Genomic DNA, 26,212 nt, shown 5'->3' on the forward strand with positions numbered 1-26,212 from the left:
GTTGCGGTCTCACCTGCAAGTAAATAAAATAGAAACTAGTTTTGTTTGAGATATTAGCAGAGGTTTCTTCCAGTGAACATGAAATTGGTTGCCTCTTTTTCTGCACTGACATCTCTCACACTGTAAGAGGTGTGCCCCTGTTTCGTGGTGAATGTGAGAAGACACTCAGAATTTCCCTGATTCAGCTTGACCTTTAAAACAAATTTGAAATTAGTCCTCTCCCCTGCACTCATCAGAGTTCTGCATGTCCTGGTTTTAAATTTTTATTATTTTTTTTTTTTAGAGAATACAGTGAGATCATAAATTATAGACCCAGAAGTGATGATTATCCCAACAGAGAAACCAGTTGTGGGCTGTTTCATCAGTTCCTGGACAATGATGACAGAGGAGTGGGAAAAGTATGTTCTGATTCAGCTGTTTATACCCACATGTAGTTACTCGTTTCTAAGTGATGTTCATTTCCTTGACTAAGAATTGCAAAACTGAGAACAACATGGTGAAATAGGCAGAATATTTGAAAGCACTTTATTTCAGAGTGGAAATAAATAGGACATATGGAGAGCTAAAACTTTATGTTATTGTGAGCCATTTGTCTTGATTATCCCCAGGTTTTCAATTGAAAGAAAAAGAAAAGTGGAATAAAACCACCACAGAAGTAACTATTCTTCATGTTTCTTAAAAGACTATGTTTTGCACCTAGAAACGTCTCCATTGCTTTAATTATTAATTTTAGTTTTTACAGTGACAGCGAGTCTTTTGATGACAATGAAGAATCACCATATGAAGGCAACTGTGTATTGATATTATAAACCTTTTATGGTCTTCAATTTAGCAAATTGGAACAAAAATTCTTACTGTATGTCTTCCGTGCTGAGGGAAGCTCTCTGAAATTTGCCTGAAGCACAGACATGTGGCCTCATATTGTACAGTTGTATAAGTACTTTACCCTAAGTATCTGATAGCAGGAAAGCAGTTTTTACTTGATAAGCTGTGTTCCAGCAGCACCTCCCTTCAGAGACCAACACTGTAGATTCTCAGGAGTGGTGCCACATGCTGCTTGTCATCTGTATTCTTTACCTGCAAAGTTATTTGTGAATTTCAGGTTTCCCCATCCTACCTTACCTCTGCTGTACAATTTCCCTGGCAGATTGACTCAAAATTTTGTACTAAAAATTGGAGGGGATGTGGAGGGGACTGCTAATGTAGAGAACCATGATGTGAAAGATTGCTAGTCTGCTCAGTGGTATCTTGTTGATAAGTGTCTGGTAGTTGATACTGAGAAGGTGGTCACAGAAAAAAGGGATTAGGCTGACAAGGCAAGGCTGAACTGCCTCCCTCTTTAATCAGTGGAGGAGAGAGGTGCTTCTCAAGGAGATAGTCCAGATTAGCCAAATTAATCCATTCTCCCTACATCAAGGGCAATATCAGTGGAGGAAACCAGCAAGATGAGGTGAGTGAAGCTGTTACAGTGGGCTGGAGAGGTGGATGAGGAGGTTTATGTGTATGCATGGAGATGACTTGGTGGAGACTTGGAAAGGTTAACTTGATCTCAGTAGCTAATGGAAGGCAGTTCTTCCCAAATGTGCAGATGTTCTTTCCTGCTCATCTCGTGGAGTATCAGCCCTCTCAAATGGCTGATGAGAGATAATCACAATTAAAAGCTCTGAACAGGCCCCTGATAAATTACATCTGTATCAAGGTTTACAAAGTTCTTGGTAGTACAGAATGGATCATTATGGTTACCTAGACATAACACAGGCAAGGAAGTGCCCTCACCCACATCTGCAGAGGAACTGTACTCTTGTGCAGCAGAGGTGAATATAGAGTGACAACTCTCACGAGTGAGAACTCTCACAAGTCAGAACTTTGTAACTTGAGATTTGATGCAATGAGTTTATTCTAGAAAAACATCCACTATTGATTTGAGGCCAAATGAAATACTTAATTTCACTTGGTAAATCTTCCTTATTGTCAACTAGGTGTGGGGTTTTTTAATTTCATGCCAGAATGTTTCCAATTCCCACCCATTAGATAATGTTATCCCTCTGTTTATTTCAATTTAAGGGGCTTTATGTATGTTTGTAATCCACAATGAATTATCATTAATTTCCTCTTTGAAAATTTAAGAGATTTTGTGGCTGTTGTGGTGTTTGTGTGCTCTGGAGAAGACTCCTTTTTTAATGGGTAAAAATTATGAAGAGTTATTTTCTAGTTTCTAATTTGCTGTGATAGCCAAAGGTTTAAGAAGACAAGTCAACCACTGCATTGACTCTTGGAAAGAAAATGAACAGAGCATGTCTATCTGGTTTAGCACTAGGTTTTGGCAGAGAGGCAGCATTCTCAGTAGTGAACCAATTATTATGGATAATAATGTTTTAATTTGCATAGATTGTTTTTCTAGAGTGTTCCCAGCATTAGCTGGGAACTATCATTAGCATGATAGTTATTAATCCATTGGTAAACTGAGTCTTGAGCTTTCTGTTCTGATCTTTATTTTTTATTTGCTTACTTGAATGGATTTTTAATGTGATAACAGCCAGATTGTTTTTGATAGCCTGATGTCATGGCTGATTGAAGTGTTCTGTTTCTTCCATTAGCTCTTTCCTGCTCATCACTGCCAATATTACTGTGAGTAGCTTCCCTCCTCCACTCTTACATGAGTTGTGTGGGGTTGGGGGACAGGAGGGTTAGTGTTCAGAGGGTTTGGTTCTTTTCTCACAGAGTTAGCTTTAAATTTTATTCTTTCCATGTTCATGTTTCTGCCATTAAATCGTGGGACGGTGGTGTGGCTTTCCTTGCTGTGCTGAAAATATTCAAACTTTATTTTCTCTTAATCCTTACCACCTGTCCTCTCCCATGTTCTAAATGAGGAAGGCATTGGTAGCGTTGAAAATACACATTGGTGGTGTTGAAAATACATTCTGGTGCATAAGAATTTGCAGCAATAGCCTGTGAGTCTGGGGGAGCAGTCTGGAGGTGTGCTGGGACTGCAGCCCCACATGCTGTGCCAGCTCTTGGGCAGCTGCCATTCCCTTGGCAGTCTGGTACACTGAGGCACACAGTGTACCAAAATGTTCCTCAGCTGTGCAGTTTCAGGTCAGAGATGCTCCTCTCCAGCTGGGGATGTACTGGGAGAGTCGAGGGATCATGATTTAGAGAGTTTTCTCACTGAGCTCATGGGTACACACATTTTTAACGAGAGATTAAGGCAGTGCCTTACTGATAATTAAGGGACAGGTATAGGGGTCTCTCTGGAAACAGAATGTAATTTTATCTATTTCTTAACAGAAATTCCTTAATTTCTTATCTATTTCTGAGCTTTCCTTTTAGTAGCTGAGTTTTAACTAACCCTCCTTTGTCCTTAAGGACCTTAACTCCTCCTAACTTCTCTATCCTGCCCAGTCTGCACATTCTGATCCATCTTTGCAGCTTCTTGTCCCGCCAGGTTGCCATGGGCTGTTTGGAGCTGCTGCTGACAAGAATGTGAGCAGCCTCAGTATCGAGCCCTTTCATGGCAGCACTCCCATCTCATTCCACTCACCTTGGCTCCCACTCAAGAGCCGGGGTGACCCCGATGGTTTCATTGCAGGATTTGAGCAGAGCTGAAGCTCACTGACGTTGGTATTTGATTCTGCGAGTTGCTGAGCACCTCATGCAAGTGTTTTCAATTACTCCAGTGGCAGTGGGAGATGAGGATAAAAATGGTGCTGAGCAGCTCCAGCGAGTGGCTGCTATGTCACCCCTGCAAACAGATCAGGCTGTATCACTGTGAAGTTTATTACCTAAGGGGGAAGGAAGAAGTTAACTTGGGGATTGAGAGAGGGTTAACTTTTGGGGCTAAATGTCACAGTTTTTTTACTGCAAATACACATTTCTCAGTGTGGTTTGTTTTTTCATTTTTGGGTTTTTTTTAGTTTTTTGGAGCTTTAGAGTAATTTGGAGCAAAAGAAAATAAAAATATTGCATCTATTTAGTCTTTCAACTCCGCTAGGATAAAGAATGCTTCAGCCTAGGAGTATATTCAGCAATATCCATCCTAATTTCTGATAAATCTGAAAATCTTAGCTAGGGTTGCCAGAGTGAATTGTTTGACAGCTTTGCAGTTAAGTATTCAACAACTTTTGAAAAGTGACTGGATCTGTTTGTTTTTAAGGGAGAAATGGAACTTTCAGACAAATACCAAAATTGCTGTAGTTTTCGTTTTGGGTTTGGTGTTTGTGGGGGGTTTTTTTGCATTTTAGTTAATAACTTTTATTACTCTCATTTTCATATTTGTCATTAAAATAAATATTTTTGTTAAATTCAAATTTAGCCCTTTAAAATTCAGGCCTTTATGAGCCTCCTATTTTCAAAAAGGTATGGAGCCTGCATAAAGGATTTTCTTGCTCTTTCCTCTCAGTTAATGCAGCACAATAGAGATGAGTTACTCAGAGAGTGGAGAGGAGTTTTAAGTATTTCACTTGATTATATATGAAAGTTTACAGCAATTCACATAGGAAAATGCTGTACAAGGGCTATTTAAGAATTCTTTCCTTCAAGACAAATCAGTCTGCAGCAAGGGGCAAGCTTATCTGAGTATCCAAAAAATCCTAGTAGCCTTAAAAGTTATTGAGTAAAATTTGTTGCAAAGCACTGTTCCTATATTGTTTAGGTCTGCTGAGAGTTCATTGTAAAGAATTGACAGTTAAAGTAAAAATTGGCTTCCATAAATGAAAAAATATTTTATAAAATTAGTTTGGATAGGAAAAGGACACTAGCATAGAAGGAAAAAGATAATGATTAAGGGGAGGCAGATCATCAGAGAACTTCTGCATTTGCAGGTGTTAAAAAAATAATTTTTCTTCTTTCGAAAAGTGTCTTTGTTCTCTTCCACTGTGAAAGGCTGGTTAGAACTGTCTTTCAGGGTTTCTAGGAAGTCAGCTCCAGGAAAAATTGTGTAATATTTGTTTTCATTGTATTTCATAATTTCTATATAAAATTGGTTTTAGAAATCCATTCTGAACCATGATCTGAGGTCTACCTTGATCCTATTCATAAAACAGCCTTTAGAATTTGTTTGATTGATAAATAGAGAAATGTAGGAAAAAATTGATTTTAAGGAGCTAGCCTTAGAAACAGCTTTTGAAACATTTTTGAGGATTAAATTATTTGAAGATTAAAAACTCCTGTTTAAAGATTTGCAAGAAGCAAAGTGTTTTGTGTAGTGCATTATATTGAAAGTGTTTAAGCTTTTTACCACAGATGTTGACTGATGGATTAAAAGTGTTAAGGATAGCCATTATTGACTTTTATTAACATCAGTCCATAGGTTTTGGGGAAAATAGAAAAGGACATCTCTCCAGTCTCAGTATTTGGTGGGGAGTTTATGTGGTAGGAATATGCCAAAGCAGACTTGGAAAATGGACAGAGCAGAAAGGATAGTGGGAAGGTTTTAATAGCTTTTTAGCCCCTGTGAGCAAAATTAAATCTGGAAATCAATATGCCAAAGATTTTTTGAAGTCATCTCCAAAGAGATTACTATGTTAATATGTAAAGGAAATTTTGTAAAGTTTTTGTGACCGGCAAGCAACAGAAAGTTATTTAACTGTCTGAGCCTTTTAGCTCTCTCTTTCTACATGGTGTTGCTGATGTGAGAGAGCTGCCCCTTGCCAAGGGGCTGCTTGGCCCAAGTCAGGGTTTTAGGTGAGACGTACAGCTGAGAAATGCCCTCATATGGGTTCATGTCTGATGCTCGGGGCAGAAATGGGAAAAAACCTTGGCCATGTGCCTTTCAGCCCAGACAGGGGTTCTCTAGCATGGCAGTTTTGGAGACCAGAGTCAACACTCAGTATTTTCCTAGTCCATAATACAGCAAATTCTCCCCTCTGGCTTCTAATGAAGTGCTGTTTAATTTAATTTTGTGGACCATCATGGAACCGCTGAGCATACACTCGTGGGAACCACTGTGTTTAGAGGGACAGAGGTTTCCAGTCCCTGTAGTTGGTCAGACCAGCTATTAACTGTGGCTAATATTTGCACTGAGGTTGTTGGTGTGGTTTAGGATCTGCATAGGATGAGCAGAAATTTGCATTTAAAGCATTTTCTTAGACTATGTTTTTGCAGGTTGTTGAAATGAAACTGAAATTTGGATATGTGTTGTAAGATGTGGCATAGCCGCTTAGGCACTGACTGAAGAATAGAGATAGTGGTAGTGGTGTTTTGAGGCCGTTGCTAAAATTTATCTGCCACATTCCTTCTGTTTAGCAATATTTTCAGAAGCAGAAAGGGATGCAGGTCAGTGTTTTGCATGTGTGGCATTGTACCTCATTATTGACAACCTCAGAAATTCAAAATTCACGTCAGACACTACCACACTTGATTATGGTTATTTTAAATCTTAATTAATAGTTATAGTTCTCTTTTCTTACTTTCTGGGTTTTGAGTTTTTAAGATGTTCTCAAGGTATATTTGCAAACTTGTCTAGAGTTTAAACAATATTTCAAACCTGAAAATTACAGGACGGGTTGGAACATTTTCTGTCTGTCTGAGTGCTGTGGTCCTCTTCTCAAAACAGATTCTTTCATCAGGGTTTACCTTAGAGAACCATCAGGAATTGCACAAATTGCTGATTCTATTGTGTGTGCTGAATCCTGTTAGGTATGTGCTGCCTGAGTAACAGCTCCCCAAAAGTCATACTATCTTGGCCACACATTTTTTTAAAACTTCATTATTTAATTATTTTGTCCCTCAAAAGAACTGCTTTCACTTGGCAGTTAAAATGAAAAAGAATACACATATATGTTTAATATACAAACGTGTTTAATTCATATGTATGCATGTGATAGATATATGTGCATCCATTAATCTCTGTGTGTATATATAGATATAGATGGACAGATGTACAAGCAGTAATGCAGTGCTCCTTAAATTCAGGACATGGACTCCTAATCAAGGCAGAAGACCTAAGCTGGAGAGGTATGAAACAGAGAGGGCAGAGATCAGAAGGACACAGTCAAAAAGAGTTGTGAATGACATGGGTAATGCAGAGAATATGCCTGTCTCTTGGGTGTAACAAAGGTGTTGGAGAACAAGGCAGAAATGCTGCTGTGGAGTGGTAATGCCTGTGAACATGATTGGAGTGTAAAGAACAAAAGTGTAAAAGGTAGAGGTCAGGTCTTTTCCAGAGTGGTAAGTAGAAATGATGATGGTAAATTACTAAAGGAGTTGTGGAGATTCATTTTAGAGAAAGTTCTCAATTTAATTATTATCCCTTTACCTGCTCATGCAGGATCAAAAACTGCAGAAATATCAAGGAGGTAGATAAGTTACACAGTCTGGCACACAAACCAACTTAAAACTAGTGCAGATTACAGCAGTCCCTGGACACTACCTGGAGTTCAGCCTGAGATTGGTGTTGCTTTAGACAGCGCTATGTGCACGTACCGTGTGTTTCTGTATTTTATACACCAACATTGTAGGAAGGTGTATTTTGTGTTACTGGAAATAAAAGTGAATTACGGCACTTTTGGATTCCTCTGAAGGGTGTGAGAGGTGATTTTCCCGTTCCCTTTGTGCCAGGTGCTGCTGGTGGTGTTTCTCTGAAAGTGTGGAGGGTTTAGGACAATTCTGCAATTGGCAGAAAGTGATGTACAGGAAATGCCACCAAATGTGAGGAAGAATTTCCTTACTGTGTGAGTGACTGAGCACTGGAACAGACTGGCCAGGGAGGTTGCCAGGTTGCAGAGTCTACCTCACTGGAGATATCCAAGAACTGTCTGGACACCATCCTGTACTGCATGCTGTAGGATGACCCTGCTTAAGCAGGGAGATAATTGCTTCCAACCTCATCCATTCTATGATTCTGGTTCTGTGAAGTAGGGGAAGACTTTAGGTTTTGCTCCTCATTACTATCACTGGCAGAGAATTCAACATTTGTGGGGTTTCATGAGGCCAAATTGTAATCTGAAGCATCCTTGGTGTAGCCAAATCTGTGGTATTTTTGTGGCATTCAAGCTGAGACCTATTTAGTTCACTGAGTTCCCTTCCCTTGTGTCATCTGACATCCTAAACCCATACTTTTGGAAAAAATGAGTTCTTCAGGGCACTCCAAATTCTGTTGGCATGGGTTTTCCGCCAGCCTGTGATGAGTACTTTCCCACCTTACCTTGGCCTACCTCTCCGAGCCTTTCTGGAAGCCACACTTCATAAAGGGGCGAGTATGTAGGTGACTTGTTTTGGGGTGGTGGGGTGGGACAGGGAGCTGTGATAGGGATGGACAGTGATGCGGGGCAGCAGGATGGGATGAGGGATGCGGGGTGATGGGGATGGGCAGTGATGCAGGAGGCAGTAGGATGGGATGCAGGGTGATGGGGATGGACAGTGATGCGGGGCAGCGGGATGGGATGAGGGCTGTGGGGTGATGGAGATGGACAGTGATGCAGAGCAGCAGGATGGGATGAGGGATGCGGGGTGATGGGGATGGACAGTGATGCAGGGCAGCAGGATGGGATGAGGGATGCGGGGTGATGGGGATGGACAGTGATGCGGCGCAGCAGGATGGGATGAGGGATGCGGGGTGATGGGGATGGGCAGTGATGCGGCACAGCAGGATGGGATGAGGGATGCGGGGTGATGGGGATGGGCAGTGATGCGGCACAGCAGGATGGGATGAGGGATGCGGGGTGGTGCGGGCGGCGGGCGCTGCCTGCAGAGGGCTCTGTGACACCGCGTTTCCCCCGGCCAAGTGCCGGGGCGGGGGGGAAGGGAGTGCTGGGGTAATGCTTCCAACAGTCTGGTCTTAGTCTGGTAAACAGACTAGGAATTGTGGGCTAAGTCCTTTTCCTCAGGCTTTGCACCAAGGCTGAGATCAGATGACTCAGTCCGGACTCATTATTTTAATAGCCTACAGCTAGTTCACATAGCAGCGGGAGTCCACAAAAAAGGCATTTAATTGTTGAAACTCAAACTGGTACATTGTAACTGCAGATTATAGTATTCAGATTTAAGTGATTCAAGTAATTTATAAAGCTTTTGCACAAGCAAACTGAAAGTTAAAATACTGATATTGTAATAAAAAGTAAATAAAACATACTTTTGTATGTTAAGACCCAATTACAGGGCATGATTTAATTTAACAAACTTAAAACAGGCAGGTGATATTTGCCAACGTTACTGCAGCTGTGTTTTACATTAGGAAATTAATTAAAATAGTAATTTATACTTTTTTCCACTTGCAAGTCTTGGGCCTTTCTGTATTACACCATCTATTTTCTCTTCTTTCATTGTGTTAGGGTGCGTTTGTAACCTCACTTAGGCTGCATCACAACTTTGGGGTTGTTTTTTTTTTCCTTACCTAATGAAAAACCGGCTTTCTGCAATAACGCCAGCAAAGCAGATCAAACAGGGCTGAAGGAACTTCCCTGCTGTCTGCCTGAGCAGCAGTGCATTGTTAGTTGTTCAGATGTCAGTCCTTTTCTTCTGCATCCTAGCAGGGTTTTGCTGGTTTCATCAGATCACTCGAGCTGGAGGTGGGAGAGTGGCTGCCGGTGAGGGATGCAAGGGAATGGTTTCCTGTTGGACTGAACAAAACTGGGGGATTTGCTGCATCCCGTACGTGCCTGGGTGCAATAGCACACTGCGAGACTCACAGGGACAAAATTTTCAAATGCAAATCAGTGTTCTGCTTTTATACCTCACAGGTGACTAATGGGACCTCAGGAGTTATTCTTAGTTCTTAGGTACTTCCCCCTCCCCAAACTGCTACAACAGTGATGATTACATAATGAACTGTTAACTTTGTCAGTCAAATCAGCTTAAAGTGCAGAAAAGTACATTTTTTTAAAATAGCACATAATTACCGAAATGAGAGTTCGTTATTCCATTTGTGTGAAAGAGCAAACACACATGTGATGGTTATCTTCTTCCTTCTCCACTTTTCCTTGTCTATCTTCACCTGAACTTTGTTACCTTCAAGGAGGAATCTTTCGTGTTGGCTATTTTGTAGACGTGTGACTCATTGCAGCAGAGTCTGAAGAATTGGGAATGTTCAATTTGCCATTTTAGTGGGGCTGAATTGTTCGTAAGTTGCTATCGTCCTTTTCAAACAACTCATGATGCCTGAAAACTTGGTTTATTAAGACCAGACATTTCACATTCCTGATGTTAAGATTGCTGCAAATTTCCATTATAAGCTTTACCCCACCCAGTCCTCTGAATACAGATTTATAAATCAGTTTCAAAAAATGCTTCTCCATCGAAATCTGCACTTATGTTTTAAGCTTGGGAGAACATTTTTGAGCTGAATGCTCTTTCTCAACTGGAGAATCATGTTCAAGAATCCAGTGTTTTCACAAATGGATTTAGTTTCTTTAAAAATCAAACTGTGAATGCATTGTGACTTTGGTGTCTGTTTTTGAAAGAAAAAATTGCATCCATAGATTTTAGAGATTAATTTAGTATGCATCTTATCAATTTCTTTTTGCCATATTTATGTTGAATGGGCATTCTGGATTGCTTACTGCCTGGAGGAGCCAGTGCAGACATTGTGTATGTGATACAATTCTGAAAGACTGAAAAATCTGTTGGTTAATGTGTTTGATTAATACTGTGTAAAATCCTGAAGATTGTTTTATTTATGCAGCTTGGTATTAGACATCCTTAGAGTTAATAAGCAATGCTTTGTGATAATATCTATTTTTAAATTCTTGCATGATGAATCTGTCTTTGGGTGTTGACTTCAATTCTCAGGAGAACTTAGCATGGAATGACACAAGAATAGCTCGACATAAATGGAACATTATAAGAATAAAATATCTGACATTTCAGCTCCCTGCTTCTTAAAGCTAAAAGTCCTTGAGGCATCAATAAAATGAAACCGAGTCCAACAGTAAAAGCGTGTGTCATGCGTACACAGATCTACTTCTCTGTAGGGCTCAATGAAGGAAATTGTTTTTACATAAATACTTACAATAAGCTCTTCAAGAAGGAAAGAGGGTGGACCAGTAATGGAAAAAAATGCAGTAATTTATGTTAAGCACATCTGAACATAAAACATGCTACTGGAACTAGGCAATCTGACAGTACTGGAGCCTGTGCAGGGAGCCAGAGCAGGGCTTGTATGCTACTTAGTCCCACATAAGAACTATTTTGGGATTCAAGTCAGATTTAGGACATACAGACCCTTTGGTTTTTATTCTACAGGCAGCTTAATTCCATTTTGTCCAAAGACATTAGTAATTTATTAAAGGTTATAATTTCTACAAATAAGAAGGCACACACAATGTATTACCCCTGCACTTTCTCTAAAGTAAAATTTAAATTTTTACTATGCTTTCAAGAATGTGCATTTCATTCATGTGAAAGCTTAGAGTAGTCTGGTAAGTCATAAAATGTGAAATAACAGTATTTTAAATATTTAAATTTAATAACTGATAGGTTAAGTTAGAGTATTGGTGAAAAGATGCTATAAGTATTCTTTCCTCTGAGATTGTCTTAATCATACTAAGAAAAATAATTCGGGGGTTTTGTTTCTATGATGCAAATTTTAAAACTGTCAGGGTGCATTTTTAAAATTATGTGGTTTAAAAAATACTTAAAATGAAGAAGATGCTTTTCATGCCACATTATTTATATCTGCTAGGATTCTCATTTTGGTCTCTGTAACATTTTATGGCTGTGTGACATTACATTATTCCTGTATATTAACAAGGGTATGAACTGAAATGTGAGGATTCATGGCGTTATATTCAACGATTAATTAGGCAATAATGCATAAAGTATCTGTTGTTAGCAGCAGGCGAGGGCTGCTTGGTTCGTTAGTGGCTGCAAGCAAAGCCAAGGCTGATGTATGTCCCAATAAGCCACTTAGTGAGTGCAGGGAGGAGATTTCTGAAATAAGAACTGCTACATTACTCTAAAGGCAGGGCTTTCCTGCAGCATCTTCAAAATCTGCCCCAACTGCAAGAAACTCTGCAAGTGTTTTACACCATCCAAATGCTCCTTTTTTACCAATGGCAAAACTCTGGGATGAGTTTAATAGGCAATAAGTTGATGTCGAGGCAGAAGACAGCATAATGTGCATTTCCATCAGATGTGAGGGTTATCATGACTTTTTAAACTCTCTGCATTTGTAGAAGAGGTGAAAATATCACACCAAACTGTATCAAGTGGTTGCTGCCTTCATGCTAATTACCTCCTTCAAGTATCTCTTTTGCTCAACTATTGCCTCTCCCTCCATGGAAACCACAGAATTTTGAAGTAGCAGCTAAGTTGTAGCTCCTTTCTGAAACTCACTCATTTACTTCAAGATAGGGTGGAAAAAACTAGGGAGGGTGTGGGAGGGGAAAGGAAGAGAACTAGCAGTATGTTTCTAATGTTTTGGAAATTACTGTTGCTCTCTTGAATTTTGGTGAGCTCTAATTTTTTTTCCTTTTAAACATTGAAATGTAATTTTTTTTTTTATTTTAAGAACATTATAAAGACAGTGTGGGCTTCTCCTTGAGTCCCCATCATCAGTCAAGGGCATAAGTAATGAATTATTATTAAAAATAATAAAAATATGTATTATTTTTATTAGACAGAATGAAATGTCTAAAATAAGACTGCAACTTCCCTGATTATGTTACTGCTCAAATGTTATTTATCCAGTGTGCATTTTTTCTGACAATGTAAAAAGAATATAAAATAAAATGCAGCCCTCAATTTTTCATTTCCTGTATTACCTAAATTCAAGAAAGAAAAGGCAAAAGTACCATGTAATCTAAAAAATAAAACCAAAAAAAAATTCCTACACTTGAATTTTAAGTAAACAGATATTTTTCTAATGGACTGAACATACAACACTGATTCATGTTTGGTTGGTTTTAATTTTAAATTAAATAATATTTTGGTGCTTCTTGAAAATAAGATATAGGAAAATAAGTGTAATCAGAATAAAAGAGAAGAAAAAGAAAACAGAATAAAGAAAACAACCCAAAATTATAGAAAAAATGCTTCTTTCCAAAGATAAAATATTAAAATCCATATATTTAATATCATAAGCATTAAATATATGACATATAATATAGTAAATAATTATAAAATGGAAAGCTAGGGCTTATGTTCAGTGTTTGGTATTTTTGTTAACCAAAGTATGAAATGTAATTCACACTGATGTTTTTGTGTATTCCCAAAATCAAGAGAGATACTAAGTTTCATTCCATTGCTTTTAACACTGCCTTTATTGATTAACAGTGAGAAAACAGATGCTTTAGGCAATTATATGATTTGGGATGGTTTATTTTTATTCTGTTTGAATGGTAATAGATTATTTGGCATATCACTGTCCATCATCTCCATTTACACATTTAGATATAAAATTACTCCATCTTCTGAATCAATTGTCCATGCTAGAAGCACAAAATACCTCCTTGATGAATATTTTATTGTGTCTTATTGTATCTTAAGAATGTGTGAAGAGCAGACAACTAAAGTAAACCTGCTGAACTCTTGCTCATATTTAGCAGATTTTCTAAGGTTGCAGCCTTGAATCTACTGACAATAATGAGTGTGATTGAATGTTGTGTTTGAGTCTTTCAGTGAAGAGGCAGAAATGCAATTTAAATTTTTTTAATTAAAAAATATGCAGCCTAATAATCTCTACTACATTGGCTTAAGATGTAAAACTATAGCTGATTTTGTGGCCATAACAGTTTTACATCTGCAGAGAACTGGTTGAAAAATGAAATGGAAAGAATTCTACTAGCGATGAATTATCCCTCAGGCTAATAATGAAAAGAAATCTGATTCTGTCCTATCTGTCTAAGATACTCATCAGTTTGTCATAAATATTCCATATTTAGGACATAGGAAAAGTTTTCAATAGATGGGTCTGAATACAACTGGCACTGAGAATGAACACCGAGAGCTGATCTCAGTAAAGGAGCACGCTGAAGTCCTACGCAGATGTGAGGTGATTCTGCCGTAAATACTGGGCTGGATGAGTTCTTTCCAGAAACTAGAAATGCCCTTTAATGATCTGTTTGATCTGGTTACTGCATATTGTGAAATCCAATACAGGTTTGAGAGAATAGTTGGGAAGGGATTATTATTTTGGGCTGTTTCTTCCCCACTTGTTACGTTTTTTGTGAAATTAGAAAAAAAAGCAGGACCATCCAAAGGGGATTTTGTATGAATCATGTACTTTAGCACTATGCAAATAGTCTGTAATCTAAATAGCATGAAGGCATGTGGGGGATTATGCATGGTGTTAATGGGGGTTTTTCACAGTGATGTTTCTTTTAGGGTTTTTCTAAAATTGTAATTGAAGCTAAGTAAAGAAAAAAATTTGTTGCTAGCTTCTGTGAAGTAGAAGGTCTATAAAGAGCTGTGGAATACTTCTGTTTCCCCACACTACGAAGAATGATATGTGAAAGTGCTCCAAGGGTGTTCTTCAAAGTATTTGAGTTAATGGATAGTCTAAAACTTGCTCATATATTTCTTTCCTCATGATCACATAAATTGCGTGGCAAGACATTATTGGGGATATTGATTCTTTGTTTTGGCTCAGTGTTGTTCAGGTTCAGCTGAGAAAAACCTTTCATCTTTCCAGGACACAAGACAGCCCAAATCTGTGAACTTGTCTGTGAACAAGTACTGTTGAACTCCCACCATTTAGATTTCACTAGATTTTCCTTAACCCAATAGAAGTTCAGCTGGCAGTAGTCTCTTTTTTCTGGCATTGGTTAAGTCAAACCACTTTGCTGCCTTTACAAGAAAAGAAAAAGTAAAATGTATGGGGGACAGCTCCTGACTTGAGGAGTCCACAGAGTCCTGTCCTACAGAAATGGGGTCATCCTTTGAGAAGTGGATTCTCCTAATCACTCTTCAAAGTAGAGTTCTCCTGAGGTTTTAAAATACTGTACAACAAGAAGTACTTTCCATCCTAGCCTTTTTTTTTTTTTCTGAGCACTGCTAATGGGATGAGGAGGACTGAAAGCTAAAATTACCACCCCCGCTTCCTAATTCTCGTGGTACAGCACGGACAAAGAATAGCATAAACATTTTGAGGCAAAAGTGGGAAAAGATTGAGGGGAGAAAACAGATACAGCAAGGACCTTGGTCTGATGGGTGTAAAGAATAGCGAGAGAATTAATGTGTGACTTTCATGCATGTATTTAATTTAGTAGATAGCAAGCTAGTGTGTGCCCCATCTGCCAAGTACATCTGACCACTTTTTATCTAAATATAATACTACCACAGGGCAGCATAAATCTGTAATAGAGCACCCTGGATTTTTTTTTTCTCCTCTTCCCAGTCAGTCTTGAAGTTGAGGAAGTGTCAGGCTAAGGAGCAGTCTGCTGAAATACAAGTGATGGAAGCTCAACATGTTCTCACATTCTGGTAAAGGTGACAGGCTTTCCCAGGGTAGGTTAGTCAAATTAGGCAAACATAAATATGACTTGAATGCTACTATAAATGTTTTTCTATAATTATCTGGTAATGAGAAGAGATCAGAACTATTCTGTTCTGCTTTCTTTCCCTGTTGTGGGCTAGTACTAGTTGGCAGTGCTATGGCAGAGGACAGGGTATATTTGTTATTGTCAGGTAATAGGAGCAATCCTGGGCTTCAGTCTCTGTGTGGTGTAACCTGCTTGTTATGCAAACTCAGAATAATCCCCCTCCCTTCTCTTCCCTGTGCACACAGTAACTGGAGAACAGTAGATTTGTGATTGTGACCCATCTTCTGTTGGTGTATGTTTGAGAGACTAGGAATGTAGCAAATTCATATTCAAATCCAGCAGGTAGCTGTGATGCACCTTCCTCACTGTCAGTGTGAATGTCTGAGGACATGGAAATAGGGCTGGCCCAAGCAGCTGACTTCCTGCATCAGCAAGATTTAGCAGCAAGGAAGAGGAGGAAAGGGTACTTCATGCTCTGAGGAGAACTATTAGGAATATACATTCTGAAGAGTAACCTGGGTTCTTTTGTTTCCTTTTCAGTTTACCTGCAGCTCATTTTCATAACCCTTACCCTCAGTCTGGGTGTATGAGTCCAGGGCTCTTAAACTGCCATAGCATTGTGTGTAGCAGAGGTTTTATGATAAACTGACTGACATCATCACATGAGTCACACACGATCGTGAGGCAGTGCACGCTAACAGCACACGGAAATCTCCAAGACTGTGTTCTGGTCATTCTTGACTCCAAAGCTTTTGGGGCTGACAAGTCTTAGAAACACTGGAAAAGGTTTGTTTGGAAAACGCTTTTTTTTTTTAATTTGAGCATAGCCTCAGCTTTTTGTGTTGGTAACAAGAGCTAAGGCTTTTTGTATTATATTGCCACCTATATGAAATGTTGTGCAACACTTTCCATTATAAGACTGTTTCAGTTGCTTATGTTGCCAACATTCATCTGTTTGGGCTGAAATTTTCCATGCTGGGTGTCTCCTTCAGGCTGAATTTCTTGGGAAAGTTTCAATAAAAATACTTGAACCATTCCAGGGAATGAGAAGAGGGGGAAAACTATATTTTGTTTATTAAAGTCGCTGCAAGCACTTGATTCAGAAATCACTGCACCTACTTTTTTTGGAGCAGTGACTTGAATAATTAGGAAGGTTGAAAGGGTGAGGAAAGAAAAAATGGGTGTAGAAGAGATTTCTTTAGAAAGAGTTTGCTCCTGCCTGATGTTATGAACTGTTGGCAAGAAAGCACACAAACCCCATGCCTTTCAAAACAGAGTCAATGAACGGCTGGGAGCTGAATGATCCTCCTTGTTTCACTGTGCCTACATGATGTATTGGTTTGAGAGAGAGAGGATTATGAGGTGTAAACAAAATCACATGCAACAGAAAAGGTGACTGAAATGCGCACAGTGGTGGAACTAGAGGGGGAGGGTTATGTAGATAATAATTTGAAAATAGCAGAGGTAGCTTTGCTCCGCAAAGAGATGGGTCTGAAGATGGTGAGACAGACTATCAAAAAGATGGGATTTAACCCAAGTGGACTTACAGCAGCCTTTTTTAGTTACAGTTCATTTCCTGTTTCCCAGACATCTCGTGCATTTAAATTAGGCAGGGAAAATTGTATGCAGGCATGTAATTTAGATACCAGTGTTCAGCCCTAATTCCAGCATGTTTCATTCGTTAACACGTGATGTTGCAACCATAATGGACTTCCAACATGTAAATTAAAGATTTAGTTGGAAATGTCATTCTATATCCATCATTATAATGCTTACATTTAAGCTTTGAAGAGCACTGCCATAGTCAGACACATGTATAACACTGCATTTCGGTTAAAATACTGAAAAATGGTTCCTTTTAATCCATTTAGGCAAGTTTCATTTTCAAACCCACAGCACTGCCAGTGCTTCAGCAAACATGTATGGGACTGTTTGGATCTGGAAGGGTTAATTCCATATGTGAGATATTGGAAACTGAACTTCTCAACAGGCTCTGCCTTCCATTTCTCTCAGGTTCACCATGTAGACAACAAATGACATTTTGGAATATACTTTACATGCTTAGCCCAAATGGGAATGAGTTAAGAGGACAGGGAGAAGTTTCAGTTATAACTTCACATTTTCCTGATTTTTATGGACTTCAACCAGAGTGGTTATAACTCAATATTATTTTAACATTGTTATTTGTGGCTGAGTTTACTAAAGAGCAACTTTCATGCTGCTGCTTTTAATATCTCACAGTTGAAGTTATCTTCCAAGTTTTCAAGGATTTATAATGTTACCATAACATTTTCTTAAGGAATAAGGCTTCCCATCCAGAAGCAAGCATACATCATAGTACCAATTGCAAAAATAGTGAATTAGACATTTCCTAGTTAGATGAAAGCAAATGTGTACTGAATGACCACTTTATTAAGATCCTTTTACTTATATTTTCTTGAATGAAATTTAGACTTCCATTTGAGGACTATTTTGTCAATATCATCTGCACCCTTGGTTGCAGAAGAGAAATTTAACACTCAATTCTTACTATGAGTATCTGCATTTTAAATATTAGCTTCATAAAAATGCCACATCTGGGCTTGACATGATGGATTGTTGTCTCAGTTCAAAGAAGATAAGCTGTCATATGACATACCTGTTTATTAATACTTGTGTGTTGATGCCACTTATCATGGCAAAGATCCACTTATTAATGGCTTCATGGTGTGGACAGACAGGGTGCATCTTTAATGCTCTAATGGTACCTAAAATTTTATGCCATAGTAGTTTGAGACCATGGTCAAACAAATGCCTGGGTGTAACTTAACCTTTTATTCTGTATGATGTGTTAGTGCATATTGTTTTTATTCACTGGCAGGTCTAGTTTGTACTTCAGCCTCAAGGACAGAGGGCTGTACTGACAAGGTGATTTACTTTAGCCTGTCTTAGGAATCCTTCAAGATTATGGATATTAATGTATATCCATATGTAGTGGAGGGGAAAGACAGAGGATTAAAATGTCTCTTGAATGGTAAGTCATTAAGTCTGACAGAGATCCTGCTGTGGGGGAAGCCCAGTCTTTTCAAGTGAGAGTTAATACAAAGCAATGCTTTGAATGTCAGCATAAAGCAGCATCAGGTCTTCTGGTGTAACTCTTTGTGTATGCTTGGAATAAAAGTGGTCTTTTTCAGTTCAACTGTGCCTTTTTGAAAGGAATGAGAATGAAAGTGAAAAAAGCACCTTTTATTCCAGATGGGATATCTGCAGAAAGTTGCACTGCTGGAATTCCAGCACTGTGTGTGGTGCACACCTTGCATCATGCTGGTGGGATTCCCTCTCAACACCCCACAGAGATGAACCTTGAGTTGTGTAAGGCCTTCAGCAGCCTGTACAGAGCTCTACAGAGACCTCATTTGGTTTTCAAGAGCTGGGAACTCCGGTTTGAGAAATTACAATTTAATTAGACATATTTTATGCCAGGCAACGTTGTCTGAAACCCTTAGTAAGAGAATGTGATTTTCCTATTAAAAATTATGTATCTTAATACACAAAGTAATTAATTCTATCCCTTTGACCTTCAAATTGAAGATCATTTGCTGCTACCATTTTTCTCAGCTACTTTTTTCACAGAATGATTGAATGTAGTTACTGTAAAGGACTGAGTATAATCATTATATTATTGTTCATAATGCTGAGCTTTGGTTGGAGTTTGAAAATCATGTGTGTTTGCACATGATGCAGGTATCTAATGTAAGTTTTATTGAAATCAGAAGGAAATGGCCCAGATGTTGAACACATAAAGTTGTTGATGGAGATGTCTGTATTCTGTAAATTTGTGTGTTGCAGAGGAACTTGCCATGACTGAGTTTGAAACTCCATTGGGTCACTGAGGGCAAAAAATACTTTACCTTCAAGCTTGGTGGTGGACAGTGGTTCAAAGCTCTCATTCTCATGATTGTCCCTGTTCTAGATTTATGACTGATGCAGCTCGACGTGAGCAGGAGTCCTTGAAGAAAAAGATTCAGCCAAAACTCTCTTTGACTTTGTCAAGCACAGTGTCCCGTGGGAATGTATCTACTCCACCTCGCCACAGCAGTGGAAGCCTTACTCCTCCAGTCACCCCTCCAATCACTCCCTCCTCTTCATTTCGCAGTAGTACTCCTACAGGTAAGCACCTACTCTTTGATTCATCCCAAATAAAGGGAGCAGTTCTGCTCTGTGGCATTTGGAGAACAGGAGACATACTGAGGCATTGGTAAGAAGAGCCCCAAAAAATAAAACAGAAAAGCTTTGTGCTATTTTACATTTGGTCTGCAGTCCCTAAAATGTGTTTGGGCACTTGTTTCTAAATTCTTTGCTAAAGTAGAGGACGCTAACTTTAAATGTTGCAGCTGAAATTTTGTGAAGAAACTACCCTTACTAGAAATGCCAAATGTGCAAAATACCCGTTATGTATCAGTAGGAGAGCTCTGCTGGTGGTACAGTTAAAGAAGTGGTCAGGATCTTCCCCCTACCCCAGTCCCCTCCCCCTTTTTTTGGTGAGGGGAAACTGGAATTCATAAGTGTAAATGGTCAGGGAGGAATGTTCTGCTGCTGTCATCATGTAGAAATTACTTTCATTAGGAGACTATGTCCACGAAAAGAAATAAAGGAAAAAAGGCATCTCTCCTTCCTTCAAAAGTTAATATTCCAGTGGTTTTCCAGGGTATAAAAGTCCCAGGAATTTTTTGTACTGATTAGAGTAGCTGAAAATTGCTTACTATCCTGAACTAGATCTCTTGGCCTAAGTCAGTCTGATTTACTTTAGGTAGAGATCTTGTCAGATAATTCTGGTACACTTCAGACTAGATACCAGGATTTTCTTCTAAAAAGTTAAATGCATTTAATAGGGCTATTCTATTTGTAATAAACAGGTTCAATATATTCTCCTTAGCAGGAAACTTGAACCTTGATGCTCAACAATCACTTGAGCATCACTGCCCTGAAAAACTGTTATGCCACATCTATTTTATATAGGCTATTTCATGTCTTAGTATTAATGATTAAATGGAAAAATTTTAGCAGTCCTTGAGATGTTCTGTCTGCAAGTTGTGAAATGAAGTGGTTGTTCAGTATGTCCCTGGTTGTGAAAAAGGTAAGCACGTCAAGAAAAGCTAAATGATAAAATCCTAATATAATTCAGAAAATTTTAGATTTTCTTAATTATCTCCCGTTTGAAACAAACTGATTCATTTCCTTGACATGCTACAGCAGATGGCAAGGAGTTTCTTCCTTCTTTTGTTTACTTTTTGTACAACTCCTCCTGAGAAGGCTATTCCTTGATGTGGTCAGGTAGTGTAACTTTGCACATCCGTCAGCAGTATTGGCTAGTGATGTAATGTTTGAAACATGTTCCATCAAATACTAAAGAAAAAAACTCAGCCTCTGTCTACCAAAATAATGTCATTGTTTGTGTATTTTCCAACCTTTTAAAGTTAGTCAGAATGTTGTTTTACCTACAGTTAAGAGAATCAGCTTGTTATGGCTGCATTTCTGCAAGTCCTGCCTGCCAGATTATAAATAATACCAACTTCCACTTTCTGCACCCTCTGTTCCAAGTTCCCTTTTGGACCCCTCTTCCAAAACTAGGATTTGTAACATCCTAGGAGCAAAAAACATAAATTCTTTCTTTAAGACTTCTTTAAAAATTTACTATTTACTGCATTGCATTTCATCAGCCTCAGCCCAGAAATTCCATTTTTCTCCTCTTAAAAGTTTTTCTGGACCTAAAGTAAGCATTGAGCTTTTTCTGATAACCACAGTTTTTTCCCCAGTGTTTACTTGGCATAGGATTTTTTCTAACTTAGGTAGGTGAGGTGGTCAGAGTCATGCCATGGCTGAGTTTCTGTGGGTGCAGTGCCTGGAGAGGCAGCCCAGTAGGGGTTGCAGACTAACTTCAGATGTGCAGCTCACATGTCTTTCATTGGCCAATGAAATCTTTTTCCCTCAAGTAGAAGTGTATATGGCAGTTGACTACCAGGATGGTGTAACCAAGTGTAGTTAGGCAAGATTTGTTTCAGGGAAACAATTTAGAGTATGTAAATTGTCCTACATTTCAGCCTCACAGTGCCTACACAGCTTTCAAGCCCTACAGGCATACCCTCCACTGCATCCAGTGAGAATGAAGAGTATTGCTGTATTCCTTCCATGCAGTCCTGTTTGATTTGTACTCCAAGAAAACTCTTGTTAATTCATCTTTGAATGCAGGTAAATGTGTATGTTGTGGTAATTGAGAAAACCAAGAGGTTATTTTCCCTTAGGTTGCCTTATACCTTGTGTTTGTTATAATCCAAATATAATAATCCTTGTCCTCATCCTGCTTTAGACCCATACTTTGTCAAAAATAAAATGGGATTGCTTTGACCCAATTCATTCATGGAATTCTCCAAATGGCTGTTTCCCTTTTATTGTCTCCTGTCTCAGTTGTCGGATAGATTGTGAGGACTCAGCAGTGTGCTTGGCATTACTGTCACTGCCCAAGGTGGTGCCACTTCAGATGCCAGAGAGGAATCATGCCCTACAGGCTGGTGAGGTGCCATGGAAAGTGTTCCTCAGCATAGAGTGCCTGTCACATATCACTTCTCATCATTCTTGTTCAACATAGAAAGCGAAAACCACACTGGTCTTTTGAGCCCCCTTTTCCATGTACTGTCCTCCCTTTTGGTATGCTGCTCATCTTGGCTTTCCCAGGGCTGTTGGTCTTGGCTTGGGTGAAGCCAGGAGCTGCCTGGATCCCAGTCATGTTGGTGCAGGTCCTCACAGCGATGTCTCGCCACTTCCCGACGCTTTTAAGTACTGCTGTAAGTTTTCAGCAGAGTGCAAGTTCATATAATGATCTCCCATCTATGTGTTGACCAGACCCAAACCCACTCAGCTTGTGAAACACGATAAGAAGCAGCTCAAGGTGTTTTGGCTGCAGTTGTTAGGTTTTACAGTAAAAACCTGTGCCAAAAGACTGTGGGGCCTCGTTCTCAGACAGAGCTGAGCAGCGTCCAGACTGACACACGTCGATGCTGCAAATGTTGCACACACACGTGAAAGCACCTCCTGCTTCTTGGTAAAGGAGATTATTCATAGAGACACAGAAATACTCACCAATGAAGTGTGCTCTTTAAGGCTCTTCTCAGGTAATGAGGTAGACATATATTTGTCTTCAGATTCTGTGTGTGTTAGTCCCCTGAAATGGCCCATGTGTGCTTTTGGTGAGAAGCAGAAATGCAGTAGTTAATTTTCTATACCTCCCCTCTGCTCCCTTGAGGTGCCAGGCGTATGCTCTCTGCTTATATTTGGCTTTTTGTTCCCTCTCCTATAACAAGTTTTCTCTTCTTCTTAAGACCTGCATCCTCTAATGGTTGCAGAACGTTCACTTTAAAAATTTGCTCCAGCTTTTATTTTAACAATAGTGTCTCCCAGGAGACTTTGTTTAGTAGGGCTTAAATGGTCTTGTTAGAGTTCACAGGCAGGATTTAGCAAAAGAAATGGCTTCCATCAGGAATAAAGGCTCCTTAGGGTGGTAGGGAAATAGAGCAAAGTAGCACCAGCACACAGCTTATTTTGGAAAGATGTTAGCAGTCTGCAAATACTGAAATATCTCTTTATTTAAGGAGCAGTCAATTAAGTCACAAAAACTTATGTTGCTTTTACTTTTAAATGTCAATTTTAAACCCACAAAACTAATGAAGTCTAGTTATGGATAAAAATGGGGCTGGCATTGCATCCTTAACATACGTTGTTAATTTTTTGAATGTTTTCATACATCTGTGTGGCTCACAGATGAAATTTCCACTCCTAACTTCCTGGCTTTTGAGTGTAAGTCAAAGCATTGACATTCCTTTGAAAGCTATGATATCTGTTTACTGAAAAGCTTTAAAAGAGATCCAGTGGTAGTAACTTATTGGCAATCAATTAGTAAAATAACCTGTTCCCAATTTTAGTTAGAAAAATGATAAATGCAGTGATAAATCTCATTAAAAAAAAAAAAAATAAAGCCACTTATGCGTTGAAGAAATGCCAGAAATAATCTGAAACCACTGTTTGTGTTTGTTTATTATTTTCCTCTATATTTGTGACTTTAAAAAAAAAAAAAAAACTATTCCAGGCCTGGAATAGTAAATTTCAACCTGGAGTGAATTTTTTGCCTTCCTATAAATTCTGAAGCAAGAGTTTAATACCACCAACTGGCTTTTTAATAGTTCAGCCCTAAGTCTTGCGCCCTCCCACCTTCCTCTGCACAAAAAAAAGAAAAAAAGAAAAAAAGAAAAAAAAAAAGCTGGAGTACTTGGGAACCTCATACTTAGCATTTCATTTTGCTCTGAAGAAGCTGGCTCTGAGACATCCTTTCCTGTTTATTTTTTATTTTATATAGATTGCAAGTTATAACATTTATGCAGTTTTAATAGGTTTATAGACCTATTTACTGCCTGATCATTTGGGGCAGTGGATGGCAGCCAGTCCTGGCACGAAGTGTTGAGGATGCTGTGGTTGCCTGGAACAGCTGTGGCCATTTCTCAGCCCTTCCACTTGGAAAGGAGATGAAAGAGTGCAGTTTTCATGGGTGGTCATAGGCTGACCCCATGAGAGAATTGGCAAGTCCCATTTTGATTTACAGCTGTCATTTGAGTAGGTGACTAACTATTGGTTTGCCTTATTAATTGGGATAAATGCCTTTCTGGGGAGTCATATTTGTTCAGTCATTTTTGATTGATTGCATTTGAAAGTTTTTACCTTTCATAAATGTGTCAGACTTCCTTGAATTTCCACCAGTCCAGTCTCAGTATCTAGTAATGTGACCCCGTTTTCTACCCACAGAAAATACCTAACTTTACAATTTTGGGGTTTTTTTCCTTTCTGGTAAAATTTAAAAGTAATAAATCAGTTTAATCTGGAGTAAAAAAAGTGTTTTGTAGGATTTGCCTTTAAGAAGTCTAACATCTAAAGAATGATATTTTAATCAAATATGCCTAAAAATTCAGCAAAGTAATGTTATGAGACTTAAAAAAAACACTACTGGGCCTATCAAATTATTACTTTTGATGTAGAAATTACTACATTTGCCATGTGAGGATACTATCTGAATAATGTTTTGGCAGATTTATAATAAACAAGCGGTTTTGTAGACATATAGAGCATATACTGAAACTGGAATCAAGATTTCTTTGTAGCTTTGTCAGTAGTCTTAAAGCTACACTATTTCAATCAGAGCACACTATGTTAAATGGGCCAATTTTTGTCTAATAAATCATACTAGTGGTGAAACACGACCTAATATAATATGTCATTCTGTAACAGAAAGTGAAATTCAATTAATTTTCAATCAAAAGAAAAAAAAATCAGTCTTCCCTCAGTGTCTTATTTTCAGAGCCTGGTGTAGTCAAGAGTAGTTTTCATACCTAGAGTGATTGCATTCTTAAATGTCTGCAATAACTTTAAACATATTTGTGTTTGATTCAGGTTTAGGTAACTAAATTAAGGAGAATCATATCCCATTTACATCACTAGGAAATATCTTCTGAGCCTGAATATTTTCTAAAAGGTACATATAAATTTTTACTTAATAAAATTAATAGATCCTAACAACCTAGACTATTATTATCTTCTCTAATTCAGATGGATTTTGTTCAGGGTTCAAATGCTACTACTGGCAAAACAGTGACCAAAAAATTACAGCTTCCTTCTGTGTTAACAAGTGTTCATGCTGCTGATGAAATAATTTAGAGCATCACTGTTCCCTCTATGGGTGACTAATTTACAGGGGAGGGAAGTCTGCATATTCCAACAAAGGAGCTCCTTTCTCTACCTACCAAAGGCAGTTGGGACTCAGAAATTGATTGTAAAGATCCACCTTTCTTCTGGTCCACTAAGGAGCTGTCTGTTGTGGGAGCTTTGATTTTGGGAAGCCAAACACTGTGTGGCAGTTAGGGATTTCTCCCAATTAGCCTGGTTATCTCATGTACTGTTATCTCCATGATATGAGATACCATTCCTGTAATTCTGCTGTATAGCATCTGCCTTCATAGATCACTCATGAAGGAATCCCACGGGCCTCCTCTTGAATCTGTTCCCTTTTCTTTTCCAAGAATGCAAAAGCCGAAAGAAAACCACCCATTGTTTGCTGGTAATAGCAACCAAAACCACAATAGTAACCAGCCTTTGGAATTGGGCACTGAAACAGAGTAACAGGCATATGCTGGAAACTAATATGGTTTAGATTCTAAATGTGTGTTTAATTTTTTTTTTGCTTTAAGTTGTTGAAAAAATGCGTTGTTGTAATGTAAAAGCTCATTCCTCTTCATAGGTATCAAAGCAGCTAACATTTCAGTAGAGTTTCCATATGTCAGGCTTTCAACAATGAAGTAATCATATGGCACAGACAGCTGTTGCACAGAGTGCTGGAACAGCACACTAAACAGAATCCAGCAAGAAAAAGAGATCTGCTCAGCTGAACTACTTTGTGAGTTTAGAGGGAACAGCAGAAATGTAAAATAACAGGGGTGTTCCCCCCTAAAATTAATTGAAGACTTACAGGAGGAGGAGTTGGGTGCTCAAAGCTTTTTTGAGTTGATGGATATGCTATTAATACATAGCTGAATTAAGCTGAATTTGTTGCAGAGCTGCTATTTATAGCAGGATCAGTTTGGCTGCTGTCAGCAGGTGGCATTTCTGAACTCCATGTTAGGCTGAATCAGAGTAGACTATGAACCATTCAATCTGCTACTCAGTTGATAATCTGCAACAGCTTTCTCTTTGGGCAATGAAGATTTACTCAATATTGCTAC

The 26,212-nt window shown here is 38.7% G+C and overlaps 1 protein-coding gene across 1 annotated transcript in view; it reads left to right on the forward strand.

The window, feature by feature from the left end:
• Positions 1 to 26,212, forward strand: part of JAZF1 (JAZF zinc finger 1) — a 188,462-nt gene that overhangs the window by 139,174 nt on the left and 23,076 nt on the right. The window contains exon 3 of the mRNA XM_039713337.1: positions 19,369 to 19,565. Coding sequence (XP_039569271.1) covers positions 19,369 to 19,565 — 197 coding nt within the window. The remainder of the gene's footprint in view (positions 1 to 19,368; positions 19,566 to 26,212) is intronic.

This window comes from Passer montanus, unplaced genomic scaffold (genome assembly GCF_014805655.1).
Source record: "Passer montanus isolate IOZ18808 unplaced genomic scaffold, ASM1480565v1 scaffold10, whole genome shotgun sequence".
In the NCBI taxonomy this organism is placed as follows: domain Eukaryota; kingdom Metazoa; phylum Chordata; class Aves; order Passeriformes; family Passeridae; genus Passer; species Passer montanus.